At 42.3% G+C, this 15,480-nt stretch overlaps 1 protein-coding gene across 2 annotated transcripts in view; it reads left to right on the plus strand.

Annotated features, from left to right (window-relative positions):
- Positions 1-824: 824 nt before the first annotated feature.
- The window catches only part of rpa1 (replication protein A1), a 97,664-nt gene continuing 83,008 nt past the window's right edge, over positions 825-15,480 (plus strand). Inside the window, exons 1-3 of one of the 2 annotated variants that reach the window (XM_055657648.1) lie at positions 825-886; positions 1,558-1,597; positions 13,610-13,657. In XM_055657648.1, coding sequence (XP_055513623.1) covers positions 840-886; positions 1,558-1,597; positions 13,610-13,657 — 135 coding nt within the window. In that variant the 5' untranslated portion in view covers positions 825-839. Of the gene's footprint in view, positions 887-1,557; positions 1,598-4,459; positions 4,621-13,609; positions 13,658-15,480 lie in introns of those variants that run through there. The other variant, XM_055657649.1, reaches the window with a different exon arrangement.

The following is a 15,480-nucleotide window of genomic DNA, read 5'->3' on the forward strand; positions in this document are numbered from 1 at the left end:
ATCTCTCGTTTCCCTTATCCCTAACCAGTCTGAAGAAGGATCTCGACCCAAAGCATCACTCATTCCTTCTCTCCAGAAGCTTTTTGTGTCTATCTTCGGCTTACACCAGCATCTGCAGTTCCTTCCTACACAAAAACTCTGACTCAATTGACTCTTGATCCTTTGCAATTTGCATACAGGAAAAATAGATCAACAAAAGATACCATCTCCCTTGCACTAGATTCAGCTCTTGACACTTTGACTTGCTATCTGTAAAACAAAAGCTCACTGTGCTGTAATAAAAATGGAATGTTCTTTTATTTTTTGTACACTTTATTACTTGTAAAAATAATTGGATACGGGGAAAATAATTGCTTGTCTGTGCAGGATGGCTAGAGGCAGAAAGTCATCTGCTGAAATCTCCAGAAAGAGGCCCAACCATATTTGGCAACCTTGATCAGTGAAGGAACCAAGAACAAGTGAGCAAAGCATGCAGCAATATAGGAAAAAGGCAGCAGAATTTCAAATGGGCAAACATTATATTTTGAATAAAGTAGAATTCAAGCTAGAACTGAGAACATATCATTCGGTCCGAAGAAGAGTCCCAACCCAATAACATCACTTATCCATGTCCTCCATAGATGTTGCCTGACCCGCTGAGTTGCTCCAGCACTTTGTATTTGGCATTTGGAATGGGAACCTGCTTGTGTTATTTCAGACAGCTCAACGTTGACTACAAGATTCCAGGCTGACATTCCAATGCAGTACAGAGGGTGTGTACAGATCGATTGATCAATTAAAGCTGTCTTGATTGATTGAAAGAATCAGCATGCCAACAGGCCTTTCAGCCCATCGAGTCAATGCCGACCATCGATCACCCGTTCACACCAGCTCTATTGCTGAGTTTACAATACAATACAATACAAATTTATTATCATTTGAGCCCCAGTGAGACTCAAACGAAATGTTGTTTCCACAGCCATACAAACAAAGACACTGTCTTACAGACATACACATAATTAAATGGCACAAAACATCCATCACAGGAAGCCACTGTGATGGAAGGCAAGTCTTTTCTCTCCCCCTGTTCTCCGTGTCTTCCCGACAAGCTCAAGGCGGGTGACTACCCACGGCCATTTTAGGCCATTTACGGCCCCCGCTCCCGGTCTGAAAGTCAAGGTTGGAACCCCCAATGCAGTCCCACGGCCAGAAGGGGGTGATGTACAGACGGGCTGATTGATCAAGCGGTCTCTCCCCCCGGACCCGCGAGCTCCCGTTGTTGGACCTGTGGCTGCGTGAAAGCCCCAGGAGTCGAGCAGCAGCGAACCACCCTTTCAGGCCCCATCCCCACGATGTCAATGCTCGCACCGCATCGATCGTTCAGGCTGGAGGCCGCTCCACGGTGCTAGGCCCCAACGACAGCCGAGACCCCAGGGAAAAAAGTCGGGTCTCCCGCAGGGAGTTTAAAAGTTTCCCCCCCCCCCCCCCCCCCCCCCAAGGTCCTTTAAAAATACTGGACAAAAAATAAAAAAAAGACAGACAGGCTGTAGGGGCCGCTGCAACGTCGCGCCGCCAATAAGAAGCAAGAAGGTCCTACTGGCGGATGTACAGGGCCCTGGTGAGTTCACACCTGGAATATTGTGTGCAATTTGTGTCTCCTAATTTGAGGAAGAACATTATTGCTATTGAGGGAGTGCAGCTTAGGTTCACGAGGTTAATTCCCGGGATGGCGGGACTGACAATATGATGAAAGAATGGGTCGACTAGGCTTGTATTCACTGGAATTTAGAAGGATGAGAGGGGATCTTAAAGAAACATATAAAATTCTTAAGGGATTGGCCAGGTTAGATGCGGGAAAAAATGGTCCCAATGTTGGGGAAGTCCAGAACCAGAGGTCACAGTTTAAGAATAAGGGGTAGGCCATTTAGGACTGAGATGAGGAAAAAAAATTTCACCCAGAGAGTTGTGAATCTGCGGAATTCTCTGCCACAGAAGACAGGTTAGACCAATTCACTGGATGTTTTCAAGAGTTTAGCTCTTAGGGCAAAAGTAATCAAGGGATATGGGGTAAAAGCAGGGACGGGGTACTGATTTTAGATGATCAGCCATCAGGGCCGAATGGCCTAAATCTTCATTTACTTAATTTTGATCGCAATTATACAAGGTAACGAAGTTTTAGATGCATTATCCCTTCTAGAATTGCCATTGTACCTGTTTTTCTCTTGTCTGGGAATGCGATAGAATTAAGGAAGCATGTTTCTCAGTGGAAAGTTACTGAATACTGGATCACAATAACCCTGGAATGTCGGTAGCTATTTTGATTAAAAAAAACAGCGCAGCAATAACTGGTAGACCACCCGTGCCTGTTACCGTTAGTTGCGTAGAAACATTGCAGTAAATGGGGGCTTAGAAATGGCTCGAAGAGGGGGAAGTGGCTGCTGCTTGAAAGATAAGATAGAATAATGTCAAGATGTCCTTGTATTATGTTTGACTTGTATTAACCAACTGTTGGTGAATAAGATTGACATAAACAAAAAGTATGTTATGACTAATTAAATAATTGGTACCCATGTAGTAGATACAAAACGTTGTTTATTGCACAGAATAACTGTTGGCTAAATCTGCTGCGAAGTCAATAGAATAGTGAGCAGTTAACCATCTCTCCATATCATGCAATAAAGTCTCTTGAAGGAAACCTCAAAGTCTCTGCTTTTCCTTTTCCTTTAATTTCCCTCTAAGTTAATTTTTTCCACGCACTCTTGCACCTATTTTTCTATGTTTCTGTATCTAACCCATTTTTGCATCCAACCCATACACATTAGGACCAATTTACAGAAGTCAATTAACCTACAAACCCGCACCTGTTTGGGATGTGGGAGGAAACCGGGGCATCCGCAGGAAACCCACACAGTCACAGGGTGAACGTGCAAACTCCACAGACAATGGCAGAGGTCAGAATCAAACCCAGCAGCACAATTGTGCCAACATAATTGCAATTGATAAAACCAAAGGAGACTCAAGAAACTGCAGATGTTGTAATGGATGCTGGTTCCCACCCAAAACAGTGCATTCCTTCTTGGAAATAAATGTAACCTGTAACATCCAGGATCAGCAATAGCTTCTACCCAACAACCATCAGGCTATTGAACACTTACAGTATCTCTAATTACGATCTGCCTGGAGAGAAGGAATGCGTGAATTTTCGGGTCGAGACCCTTCTTCAGACTAGTTAGGGATAACAGAAAGGAGAGATACAGACAGTGATGTGGAGAGATAAAGAACAATGAATGAAAGATATGCAAAAAAGTAACGATGATAAAAGAAGCCATTGTTAGCTGTTTGTTGGATGAAAATGTTGCACCAGCTTCTCGTTTTCACCCAACAAACAGCTAACATGCCTGTTTCCTTTATCATCGTAACTTTTTTGCATCTCTTTCATTCATTGTTCTTTATCTCTCTACATCATCGTCTATATCTCTCGGTTCCCTTGTCGCTAACTATTCTGAAGAAGCCTCGACCCGTAACGTCACCCATTCCTTCTCTCCAGGGATGCTGCCTGCCCCGCTGAGTTACTACAGGTTTTTGTGTCTATCTTTGGTTTAAACCAGCATCTGCAGTACCTACTTACATGATCTGCCTGGGACGGTTGCACTTGGGATTTTGGGCTTTCTTTTGTTTTTGCATTTTTAGTTTTTTCTCAATTGCACTTAATAGAATCCCCTTCAATTTTGTTTGTTTATACTGTTATCTATTGAGAATATGTTTACAAACTGCTGCATGTAATAATTCCATTGTGTAAGAAGGAACTGCTGATGCTGGTTTATGAAAAAAAGGACAAAAAAGTAACTTAGTGGGTCAGGCAGCATCTTTGGAGAAAAGGAACAGGTGATGTTTTGGGTGGAGACCCTTCTTCAGACTGAGAGTCAGGGGAGATGGGAACGAGAGATAAAAAAAGATGCAAAGAACAGACGAATGAAAGGTATGCAAATAACAAATCAAAGCCCGTCTGATGATAAAGGAAAGGTGGAGCCCACAATGGTCCATTGTTGGCAGTGGAGAAGGAGAATTTCATTGTTCTGTTTCGGGACACATGACAATAAAACACTCTTGACTCACCACAGATGCTGCCAGACAATGAACTACTTCAGCACATTCTGACAAAAGCAAGCTCTCTCTCAATGGTTTGCACGACATCGCGTAGGACTATTTGACAGAGCGGGGCTGTTCACCAACGTTTATTTGATCATGTTTATCATCCAACCGGTGTAACTAACAGCACTACCTGGAGAGAGAGAGAGAATCAGGGCTCCGATCGTGTTGTGCCAACTTTGGTGCCAACGTCTCTGACCCGCGCCATCGCCGCGCTCCCAAAGCTCAGTCCGCGCGCACGCGGAGCCGCCGACGTCAGCACGCAACCCTGGCCGTGCGTGCGCCGCACTCGCGCAACGAGCGTGGTGAAGCCGAGTTGCGTGGGAAGTGTTGGCAGCGCGCATGGGCCGTGGCTGCGGTGACCGGAGAGAACGCGCGCGAGTTGTGGAGAAGCTTTTGGCGCCAGAGCGGGAGTGAGAGCGGCTGCTGAAATATCAAATCTGTTTGGAGGCCGGAGAGATGGCGGCTAGACTGTCCGAGGGGGCTATTGCGGTATGTCTGCAGCGTCTTTATTAACTTCTTGGAAACAGTGGCTACGTTGCTGGTTACACAACACGCCAGCATCGCAGTTGGCATTTTCTTTCTAATTAACATTTCCTCATGTTCTTTAGTGCTAGTTTGAGAGAAGTGACATGTAAAGCAGCCATACACTGGACAGTACTTTAATAAGCCCTGTTTGGTATGATAAGGTTCTGTGAATGGTATGGAACTGCCTCTACATACCAAACAGGCCCCAGACCTTCAGCTGGAGAACACTGCAGATCTGGTATTGCCATATTTCCCCAGGCATGGAGTGAAATGTAAATATGTCAGAGTATCTATGAGCAGGGAAGCTGCTCTTTCCAGGTCAGTGTTTTCTTAAGTGAGCAGAATTTGGATAATTCAAATTTCGAATGTGTTGCATTTCTATTGTGCCTTTGCTTTTATGATTTGGATGGATAGGCTGTGGGGAAACCTTTACAAAGTTTGTATCATGAGGGTTTTAAATAAGGAGACGATCAAAGTATTTTTCTCAACGTTGGGAAAACAAACTAGAGGGTATAGGTTTAATGTAAGAAGGGAAAAAGATTCGTAGGCGACATGTGGGACAACTTTTTGACACAAGATGGTGCATATAGAGAACAAGCTGCTGAGGAAATAGTGGAAACAAGTACACAAGACATTTGGACACTTACATAAGTAGGAAAGGTTTAGAGGAATATTGTCAAGGTACTGGCAAGTGAAACTAGCTTGGTTAGGCAACTTGGGATTGGCATGGACCTGTTCACTTGGGCTGAAGGTAAAGGATTCCTGTTCACTTGTTGTATATCTTTTGCATGCCTGATGTTTCAGGGAAATGCAGTTTATGGTTACAACTCTAGCTTTAAGATAGTTGAATAGGACGGACTTCAATATTAGGCAGGAAAAGTATTTAAGTACAGTAAGTCCGCATCAGATATGTGGGAGTCATTTAAAGACCTGATTGTCTGAGGGATCAAATGCTCCCAGGTGGTAAACCACAAAAGCAAGTTTTGAGGAAGGTGGGATTGGGGAAATAAAGTAAGCAAATGTTGTCCATGCGTTAAAGAGTCAGGTTAAAATCAGAGGATATACAAAAGAGGAAATACTAGGTAATCCACAACATGTTAGGCCAGGTGAGCCTTGTTTGACCAAGGATACAGTCATGGAGGATAGTGAGATCAGTGTAGGGTTTACCATTGCTAGGGCAGAGATGAAGAAATAAGTTGTTGTTTCTTGGAAAGCATAGGATTTAATCTTCCTTTTTATCCCAGGATATTGAGAGAAGGAGATCGTACAGGCCTTATAAACCACAGGCAAGGACAGGGAGTAGCAAATGTCCATGTTAAGCAGGTCATCCACAACATGTTAGGCCAGTACCTAACAGGGATGGCTGAGTGATTTGTTTTTAGGTGGTGTCGAAGAGCGATTGAATAGGACCGTCAGGGCATGCCTTACTAACCTGAGTGATGGTTTTTAAGTGGTGACGAAGGCGATTGAAGATAGGGCAGTGGATGTTGCCTACATGAATTTTAGAAAGGCTTTTGACAAAAGATCTATTAGTAGGATGGCCCAGGAGATTAAGATGCATGGGATCAACGGTTTCTTGAAAGTTTGGATTCAAAACTGGCTTGCCCATAGTTGTGAAAAGGTATTATTCCGGGTGTAAGTCAGTGAGGTGTGATGTTACACAGGGATTTATGCAGGGACCTCTTGAGATGTATAAACTATTTTGACATGAAAATGGGTTGGTTAGCAAGTTTGCACACAACAAAATTGGTTGAGTTGCAAATAGTGATTGAAAGGATACAGTGGGGTTTGGATCATCTACAGGCGGTGAAATGCCAGATGGAGTTTAATCCGAATAGGCATAAGGTGTTGAACTTCGCATGGTTGGATGTGAAGGGAAAGTATACGATTAATGGCAAGACCTTGAACAGCATTGATATACAGAATCTTGGGGGTTCAAATCCATAGCTCCATGAAGGTGGCAACATGAGTAAATGGAGTGAAAAAGAAGGCATATATATTTGCTTGCCTTTGAGTTGTGGCATTGAGAATAGGAGTCAGAAAGTTATGTTGCAGCTTTATAAAACTTCAGACTGAAGAAGGGTTTCGGCCCGAAACGTTGCCTATTTCCTTCGCTCCATAGATGCTGCTGCACCCGCTGAGTTTCTCCAGCACTTTTGTCTACCTCCGATTCTCCAGCATCTGCAGTTCCTTCTTAAACACAAAGGCAAGCTGGTGTAACTTTGTGAGAGGGGCAAAGAGACGTGTGAGGTAAGTTTTTTTGCAGAGACTGGTGGGTGCCTGAAACGCACTGCCAGAGGTGGTGATGGAAGCAGATTCAACAGTGGCATCTCCAAGAGGCTTTTAGATTGGCACATGGATATACAAAGAATGGAAGGATATGGATCACATGCAGTCAAAAAAATATTAGTTTACTTTGGCATCATGTTTGATACAAATATTGTGGGGTGAAGGACCACTCTTGTGCTATACTGTTGTGTATATTATGTAAGATCCCATAAATGGCAATGTGATAATCGAGACGGTAACGCTGCAAAACTCTGATGTCACTATGAATGTCAATATTCAAACACCAATCTCCAAGTCATTCACTTGATTACTGAAGCATAAGGCTATCAGAGATCTTCCTAATGGTTATGGCTCAAGGATGAGCTGGTTGAATCACCAGCCTTCAAATAGCTTTAACATGATTGGCAGTGACCTTGGATAAAATCTTGTTATCGACATCAAGACATGAGATTGAGTGTTTTATGATCATACTCTTGACCCTCTGCTATTAGATAAGGGTGATAATTCCCTTCCTTGTGGATTCTGAAATGTTGCCAAATAGGGCTGTACACTTGCAGTTCCACAAGGCCAAGTGTAACAACTGGCGAGCTGTCATTTCCATGAGTCTTACATTTTTTTTGAAGGAATGCATTGACCTCATCAGTTCATCTAGGGTTAATGGTTTGTCAAGACTCTTCTGCTTGCTGTCATTTAAAACCTCCAGAAGAGATGGTTGTAGGATGCTGTGCTCTCTATGGCATTTAGGATTGTTCAGCTGAAGATGAAAAGATTTATAGATTTCTTATTTGTCACACTGGCAGAACATTTCTGAGCCATTTTTACTACATGCTGTTGATCACAGAACTCTCTTTGTGAACCTTTTAGAAGGAACACGAGCATGTGTTGTTCTGCTCTGCAGAATTGGCTCTGGATCAGATGATTATCTTGGACAATTCTTGGGCAAGGAACAATTCATCCCGACCCTTCGCTCTGTGTAATTTTGCATTGTTTCACATAGTTGGCACTTTTCCTTCTGATTCTCTTACTTTCTGAAAACTTTTGTGGATGAAGAACTCGTTGCTTCAAGAGTCAACTGTGTTTAATTGTCATATGTATCAATAATGGATCAATTAAATTCTTGCTTGCAGTAGCATGACAGACCTATAGCATAGTACACTCTTAACAAAATACAAAACTTCAATAAATTAGCAACTGCAATAAAAGTGCAAAAAAAACCTCCAACGTCCTTAGTGCAACTAAGGACAGTCCATAAAACTTGATGGTTGTCAGGAAGAAGCTTTTCTTGAACTAGGTGGTCACGGTTTTCAGACTCCAATGCCCTCTTCCCGATGGTAGGAGTGAAATGAGAGTGTGGTCAGATCAAGTCATGTCAAGTTTATTTGTCACATACACATACGAGATGTGCAGTGAAATGAAAGTGGCAATACTCGCGGACTTTTGTGCAAAAAGACAAACAACCAAACAAACTATAAACACAATCATAACACACATATTCTTTTTCATAATAAATAATGGAAGGAAAAACGTTCAGTAGAGTTAGTCCCTGGTGAGAAAAGCGTTTACAGTCCGAATGGCCTCTGGGTAGAAACTCCTTCTCAACCTCTCCATTCTCACCGCATGGCAACGGAGGCGTTTGCCTGACCGTAGCAGCTGGAACAGTCCGTTGCAGGGTTGGAAGGGGTCTCTCATGATATTGTTGGCTCTGGAGTTGCACCTCCTGATGTATAGTTCCTGCAGGGGGATGAGAAGTTCCCATGGTGCGTTCGGCCTAACGCACTACTCTCTGCAGATTGGTGTGGGACTGACGTTGGCTGTCCTTTTGAGGCAGCGCCTATTAATTCCATCTGTGTGGGGAGGTCAATACCCGTGATGGATTGTGTGGTGTGCACCATTTTTTTAATCTTCTTTCCTGGGCATTCGACTTGTTGAACCAGGCCGAGACACAAACAGCCAATATGCTCTCTGCTGTACACCTGCAGATATTCAAGAGAGTATTCCTACCAGTTTGCCACCAGTGCACCAATCTCAATTCCGCAATTTGCATAATCCCTCTTAGATTCATGTTTTTTGGCATCAATGGTTTCATATGCAGCTTCCATAACCCATTGTCACCCCCTGAACTATCTTTAGGTAATAGAGACAGTGATCAGAGAAAGACACTGGCCTTCCAGATCGATTTTAGATTGTGTTTTATAGTGGTGCTCCATCTGAAGGGTTACTGAAGATTTTATGCAACTTGACATATTTTACTGTTCCAATGAATAGTTAGGGTATGACTGAGTTTTGCTGATGTCTCTGCAGTTGAAATCATCCAGATAATTGGCCTGGATGTTGTCAGCAACAACAGGAAAATAAAAATCACGTTGTCTTCAGTGATGAACAAGTTATTTCCATTCATAGAAACATAGAAATAAGTGCAGGAGTAGGCCATTCGGCCCTTCGAGCCTGCACCGCCATTCAATATGATCATGGCTGATCATCCAACTCAGTATCCCGTACCTGCCTTCTCTCCATATCCCTGATCCCCTTAGCCACAAGGGCCACATCTAACTCCCTCTTAAATATAGCCAATGAACTGGCCTCAACTACCCTCTGTGGCACAGAGTTCCAGAGATTCACCACTCTCTGTGTGAAAAAAGTTCTTCTCGTTCAACAGAATACTCAAGCCAATGGACAATTTGCTGCATCCTGATCAGATTGATTGCCGTGGAGGTCACCATTGTGACCACTGCCAATTAATGCTAAGGGGCAGTAATCCACACCCTGGCTAAAAGAGCAGCTCGCTTTTCATCTTTGTGAGATAACTGAAGGTCATAACAAGGTGGATAATGCTTTTGACATTGCACAAACTATTGTTAGTGATTAAAATGGACTGTTTAAAGTTGTACCATAATAGATGTGTGGTTTCAATGTTCCAGGGCGTGCATGTGCAAGGTGTACCAGAACTGGGTACAGGTTTTGATCTCTCCAGCTGCAGATTTCCAATCTGGAGAAATGTGTGGCTTTATTGGGAAGACCCATTTCATTCACATTTAATTACATGATTTCTGTTCCTGGATTCCCAGCATGCATTGTTCTGTATGCCATCACTCATGGTTTCAGAGAGCTAGAGCATGGATCGGTCTTTGTGTTGGTGGTCCAGGTTTTGTATGTTGGTCCTGTTGCTCCCAGCACTAGTACTCTGCCTTTTATTTGAAGTGTGTTGTTGGTATTCCCTTTTTGAGTCATCCCAGTGTAACTGGATCCTCGATTTCCTCATCGGCAGACCATAATAAGTACAAATTGGCAACAACACTTCCTCGTTGGTAACCATCAGCACAGGAGAACATAAGGCTGTGTTCTGAATCATTTGCTCTATTCGCCCTATACCTAAGTCTGTACAGCCAGATATAGTTCCAACATTGTCTTTAAATTCACTGACAACACTACAGCGAGATGAATAATGGGTAATGATTCAATATAGGATGGAGATTGAATGGTGACAGAACAACAATCTGGCTTGCAACATTAAGGTGAAGGAGATAATTGTTGACTTTAGAAGGGGAAAGCAGAGGAACCACAAACCTGTCGTCTTCATTGGAGAGAGTCAACAATTTTGGAGATCGTCTCATGCAGGAATTTGACGATCTGATCTGGGCCCAGTTCATTGATGCAATCATTAAGAAAGCCCATCAACCCTTCTACGTCATTTGGAAGAATGAGGAGATATGGTATGTCAATGAATACTCTTTCTAACCTGTACAAGTGTACAGCAGAGAGGATATTGACTGGTTGAATCACAGCCCCTGGTTCGGCAACTCAAATGCCCAGGAAGAAGGAGATTATAAAGAGTGATGGACCCCGCCTGGTCCATCACAGGTACTGATCTCCCTATGGGATCTATGAGATGCACTTCCTCAACAAGATAGCCAGTTTCATCAATGACCTACAACACCCTGGCCACGCTCTCACTTCACTCCAGCCATCAGCAGAAAGGTATAGGATCCTGCAAACCATGACCACCAGATTAAGAATGGCTTCTTCCCAACAACCATGCACACTAACCTGAACCATCTTTGGTTGCACTAAAGACTGGGTAGTTTTGTGCACTAGTATTGTGGTTATTAATTTATTGAATTTGGGTTTGTTTTATTATCTGAAGGCATTGTGTTTACAGGCCTGTTATGCCATGCAAGTAAGAATCTCATTATTCTGTTGTTGGTGCATATGCCAATTAAAAGCTCTTGATTCTCATGACATTTTACTCTGAAACCAAGTAGTATGTCAATGGTAAACAAAAACCTGTATGTGACTGACATTCCAGTAGGAGAATTACAAAAAATATGCAATAAAGAATACAATTATCAAGAAAACATAATTTAAAATCAAATATTTAGGTACATTCCAGTGTTGAAAATGTTTTTGTACTTCTTTTCCTGCTTCCTTTGAACAGTGAAAATCTACATTGGATGTGGATGTCATTGGAAAGATTGCCATTTATTCTTTAATTACCTCTAAATTGACAATATTCATGAGTCAAGTTGTTGGATTTGATACCATATGCAGACAGATTTTGTTAATGAAAGAAAAAAGCTGGTGATACATAAGTGGGAAGCCTAGGTGGAAAGACAAAATATTTTAAGGTTATAGTTTGTCAAGTATCATTGGAACTAGTAAAGCCAATCATCAGATGGTATTTAAGTACTAATAATGTAATTGTCAGAAGCTGAAATGCTGTTCTTTGAGACTGAGTTGAGCTTTGTTGAAACAGTATAGGAGGCAAAAGACAATTGAATGGGATGAAGAATTAAAGTAAATGCTCAAGGACTCCCTTGTAGATGACATAAGAGGATCCGCAAAGTGATCACCCAATCTGCGTTTGTTTTTCCAGTTAAAAGACGATCGAGTTGTGAGCACTTAAAAGATGTATTCAAGAGAGAGTTAGATATAGCTCTTTGGGCTAAAGGAATCAAGGGATATGTGGAGAAAGCAGGAACAGGTACTGATTTTGGATGATCAGCCATGATCATATTGAATGGTGATGCTGGCTCGAAGGGCTGAATGGCTTACTCCTGCACCTATTTTCTATGTTTCTCTACACTACATCAGAGTCTGTTATGGGATTCCTTTGTTAAGTATACAAAGGTGTGGCCTGCAGAAGATCATCAACTGAGTGTAACCAAAATTTCAATACTGGGGATTTTCAATTGAGTGTCGATGTCGGTCCACTTATTTTTCCAAGGAATCTGGAGATATTTTACAGAGACATGGCGGCATTTTTATTTTGGCTTGTGATGCATGCTGGAAGTGGCACACTCTATTCTGTGCTCTTTTATGACTAGAGATTTCTGGCAGATATGAGATGGTTCAATGATATAGTCAAAGCCTTTCTGAAATGAAACATTCTCACTGACTCTAGGGAATCCTTATCCCTTCACCGATGAAAGTGGAGAGGGACCATTCGGAATAGTATGGATAATTTGGAGGTTTGGAGCATAAGTGGCAGAAGGAGTGGTTCATCTCATAACTACCCACCCACTCTCTCCACCTGTGGAAGACTGCAATTCCCACACTGGCCCGATTAGTCACCTTAGAACCCAGAAAAACTGGGTGGAAATGAGCATCCCTGATTGCAAAGTACTGCTGGGGAGGAAGTAGAAGGAAGACACTAAAACGGAAGACGTACAAATGGTTTGCTGCATCCCCTTGTATAATGGGAGGGGAGATGGTAAAAGTGCATGTATTGCATCATCTGTGATTGTGTAAGAAAGGGATTGCTATTTTCAGGAATGGATAAGTGAACCAGGGAGTCTCGAGAGGGGGAGATGTGTCTCATGATGACGTCAAATTGACAGTGGCCAAAGTTATGTAATATGATCGATTGAATGTGAAGACTGGTGGGGTGAAGGTATCTGTTTACTGCCTCAATTTTGGAAGAGAGGAGTTGGCATGAGAGAAATATACGTGGTGATTGGGCCATGCATGGTTAAGGTTTTGATGAAATGTGGAGTGGGAAGGAAACCGCTGCAGAAAAGGCCAGGTTTTTCAGAAACACGGTTGTGGAAGTTGTAGTTGTCAAAATTGATATGACAGACCCAGAGGGAACAGGAGAATGAAAAAGAATTGTGACAAAGTACGTGGGAAGAAATGTAGTCAACATAGCTGTGGGAGTCTGTGCGCTTGTAATGGATATAGGTCATTAAACTATCCACTGAAATGGAAGTAGAGAAAGAAAGAGAAGGGAAAGGAAAATTCTGAGATGGATTGTCCACAAGTGAGATCGAAGAAGTGATTGACAGAACTCTGCAGTCAATGGTACATAACTTTAGATAATAATCCCTGTAATGTAACCACAATGTGACTATCATGTAAAGATGGGAGGAATACCTTCACATAATGCTGAGTAACTTTGATTTTGTGACTGCAGTCTGAATTCTGGAGATTTATTTTGGGGGCAGTACTAAATAGTACAACCTTCTATAATGTCAAAGAAATGGTGCAACAGTTGTAAAACTGCGGTGTAACGCTTGAGTCATGTGTTGTAAATTCCTTTATCAACACCGACATGAAGTACTTGAGAATCCAAATGTTCGCATGTGTATTAAATCAAATGTCTTGGATTTTATATTCCTGTAGTAAAAGCAAAGTTTATCTTTACTAATAACTCTTCAACTTTGTTTTGCAGTCGATAGTTCAAGGTGGAACTCCTTCACAGCCACTTTTACAAGTTATTGTAAGTAACCTAATTTGTGCTCAGCTAATGACTTTATAATTAGATCCACTGATTAGCCATTATGGAAAGTTGTATTGTTATGCCTAAAAGTAAGTCCTGTAACACAGAAAATAACTGTTTGTGAACTTTATGCCACTTTAGTTTAGATACAGCATGGAAATGGGTCCTTAGGACCCGTCGAGTTCACACTGACCATCACTTTTGTTAGGGGCAATTTATGGAGGTCAATTAACCTATGAACTTGCACATCTTTGGAATGTGGTGCCTTGAGAAAACCCACTCAGTCTCACAGAGAACGTACAAGCTCTACACAGGAAGCATCCGAGGTCAGGACAGAACCCGGGTTTCTGGCGCTCGAGACAGCATTTCTACTGCTGCGCCGCTGTAGAAGTCATAGAGGGAGAGTGTGTCATACAGTGTGGAAGTAGGCCCTTTGGCCCAACTTACCCACACTGACCAATGTCCCATCTACACTAGCCCCACCTACCTGTGTTTGGCCTATATACATTTAAACCTGTACCTGTCCAAATATTTCTTAAACATTGCGATAGTATCTGCTTCAACTTCCTCCTAAGATAGCTCACTCCATATACCCATCACCCTTTGTGTGGAAAAAGTTCCTATTAGATTCCTATTAAATTTTTCCCCTCTTCATCTCAAACCGATGTCCTCTGGTTTTCAATTACCCTGCTCTGGGCAAGAGACCCTGTGTGTCTACCCGATCTATTCATCTCACGATTTTGTACACCTCTGAGATCACCTCTCATCATCCTGTGTGCCAAGGAACAGAGTACAAGCCTGCTCAACCTCTCCCTATAGATCAGTGCCTTGAGTCCTGGCAGCATCCTCGTAAATCTTCTCTGCACCCTTTCCTTGACACCATCTTTCCTATAACGTGGTGTCCTAAACTGAACACAATACTCAAAATGTGGCAACATCTTCTATAACTGCAACATTACCTCCCAACTACTATACTCAATACTCTGATGAAGGCCAATGTATCAAAAGCCTTTTTGTCCACCCTTCTATCTGTGGTACCACTTTCAATTAACAACCACTTGTAGCTGCACTCCTAGATCCCTCTGCTTTATAATACTCCCCAGAGCCCTACCATTCACTGTGCAGGTTCTGCCCATGTTAGTCTTTCCAAAATGCAACACCTCACATTTTTCTGTATTAAATTTTCTCAACCATCCTGGCCCAACTGATCAAGATCCTCTTGCTATTTTTCACAGTCATCTTCACTATCTACAATACCACCCACTTTTGTGTTGTGTGTAAACTTGCTAATCATGCCATGTATTTTCTCAACTAAATAATTGATATAGATGACAAACAGCAATGGGCCCAGCACTGAATCCTGAGGCACACCACGAGCCACAGGTCTCCAGTCTGAAAAGCAATTTTCCACCATCACCCTCAGCTTTCCAGAAGCCACTTTTCTACCCATTCATCTATCTCCTTGGATCTCGTGGAATCTAACCTTCCAGAGCAGCCTACCATGTGGGACCTCGTCGAATGCTTTGCTGAAATCCATATATACAATGTCTACAGCTCTGCCTTCATCAACACTTGTCACGGCATATCAATTGCCAAATCATCTTTTTTTTTTAACTTGATCCATCTTTTGTTGCAAGGGACTTTATTCACTTACAGACAAATAATTTTGATAATATTAAAGTTCTCTGTCCTTGAATATACTTGACAACTGATCCTCTTGTGCCTTGGGTTAGAGAATTCCAAAGTTTCACTATTGTGTTGGTGATAACATTTCTTTCATCGCAGTCCGAAATGACCTATCCTTTATTTGGATTTCAACCATG

This window comes from Leucoraja erinacea, chromosome 28 (genome assembly GCF_028641065.1).
Source record: "Leucoraja erinacea ecotype New England chromosome 28, Leri_hhj_1, whole genome shotgun sequence".
Lineage (NCBI taxonomy): Eukaryota > Metazoa > Chordata > Chondrichthyes > Rajiformes > Rajidae > Leucoraja > Leucoraja erinaceus.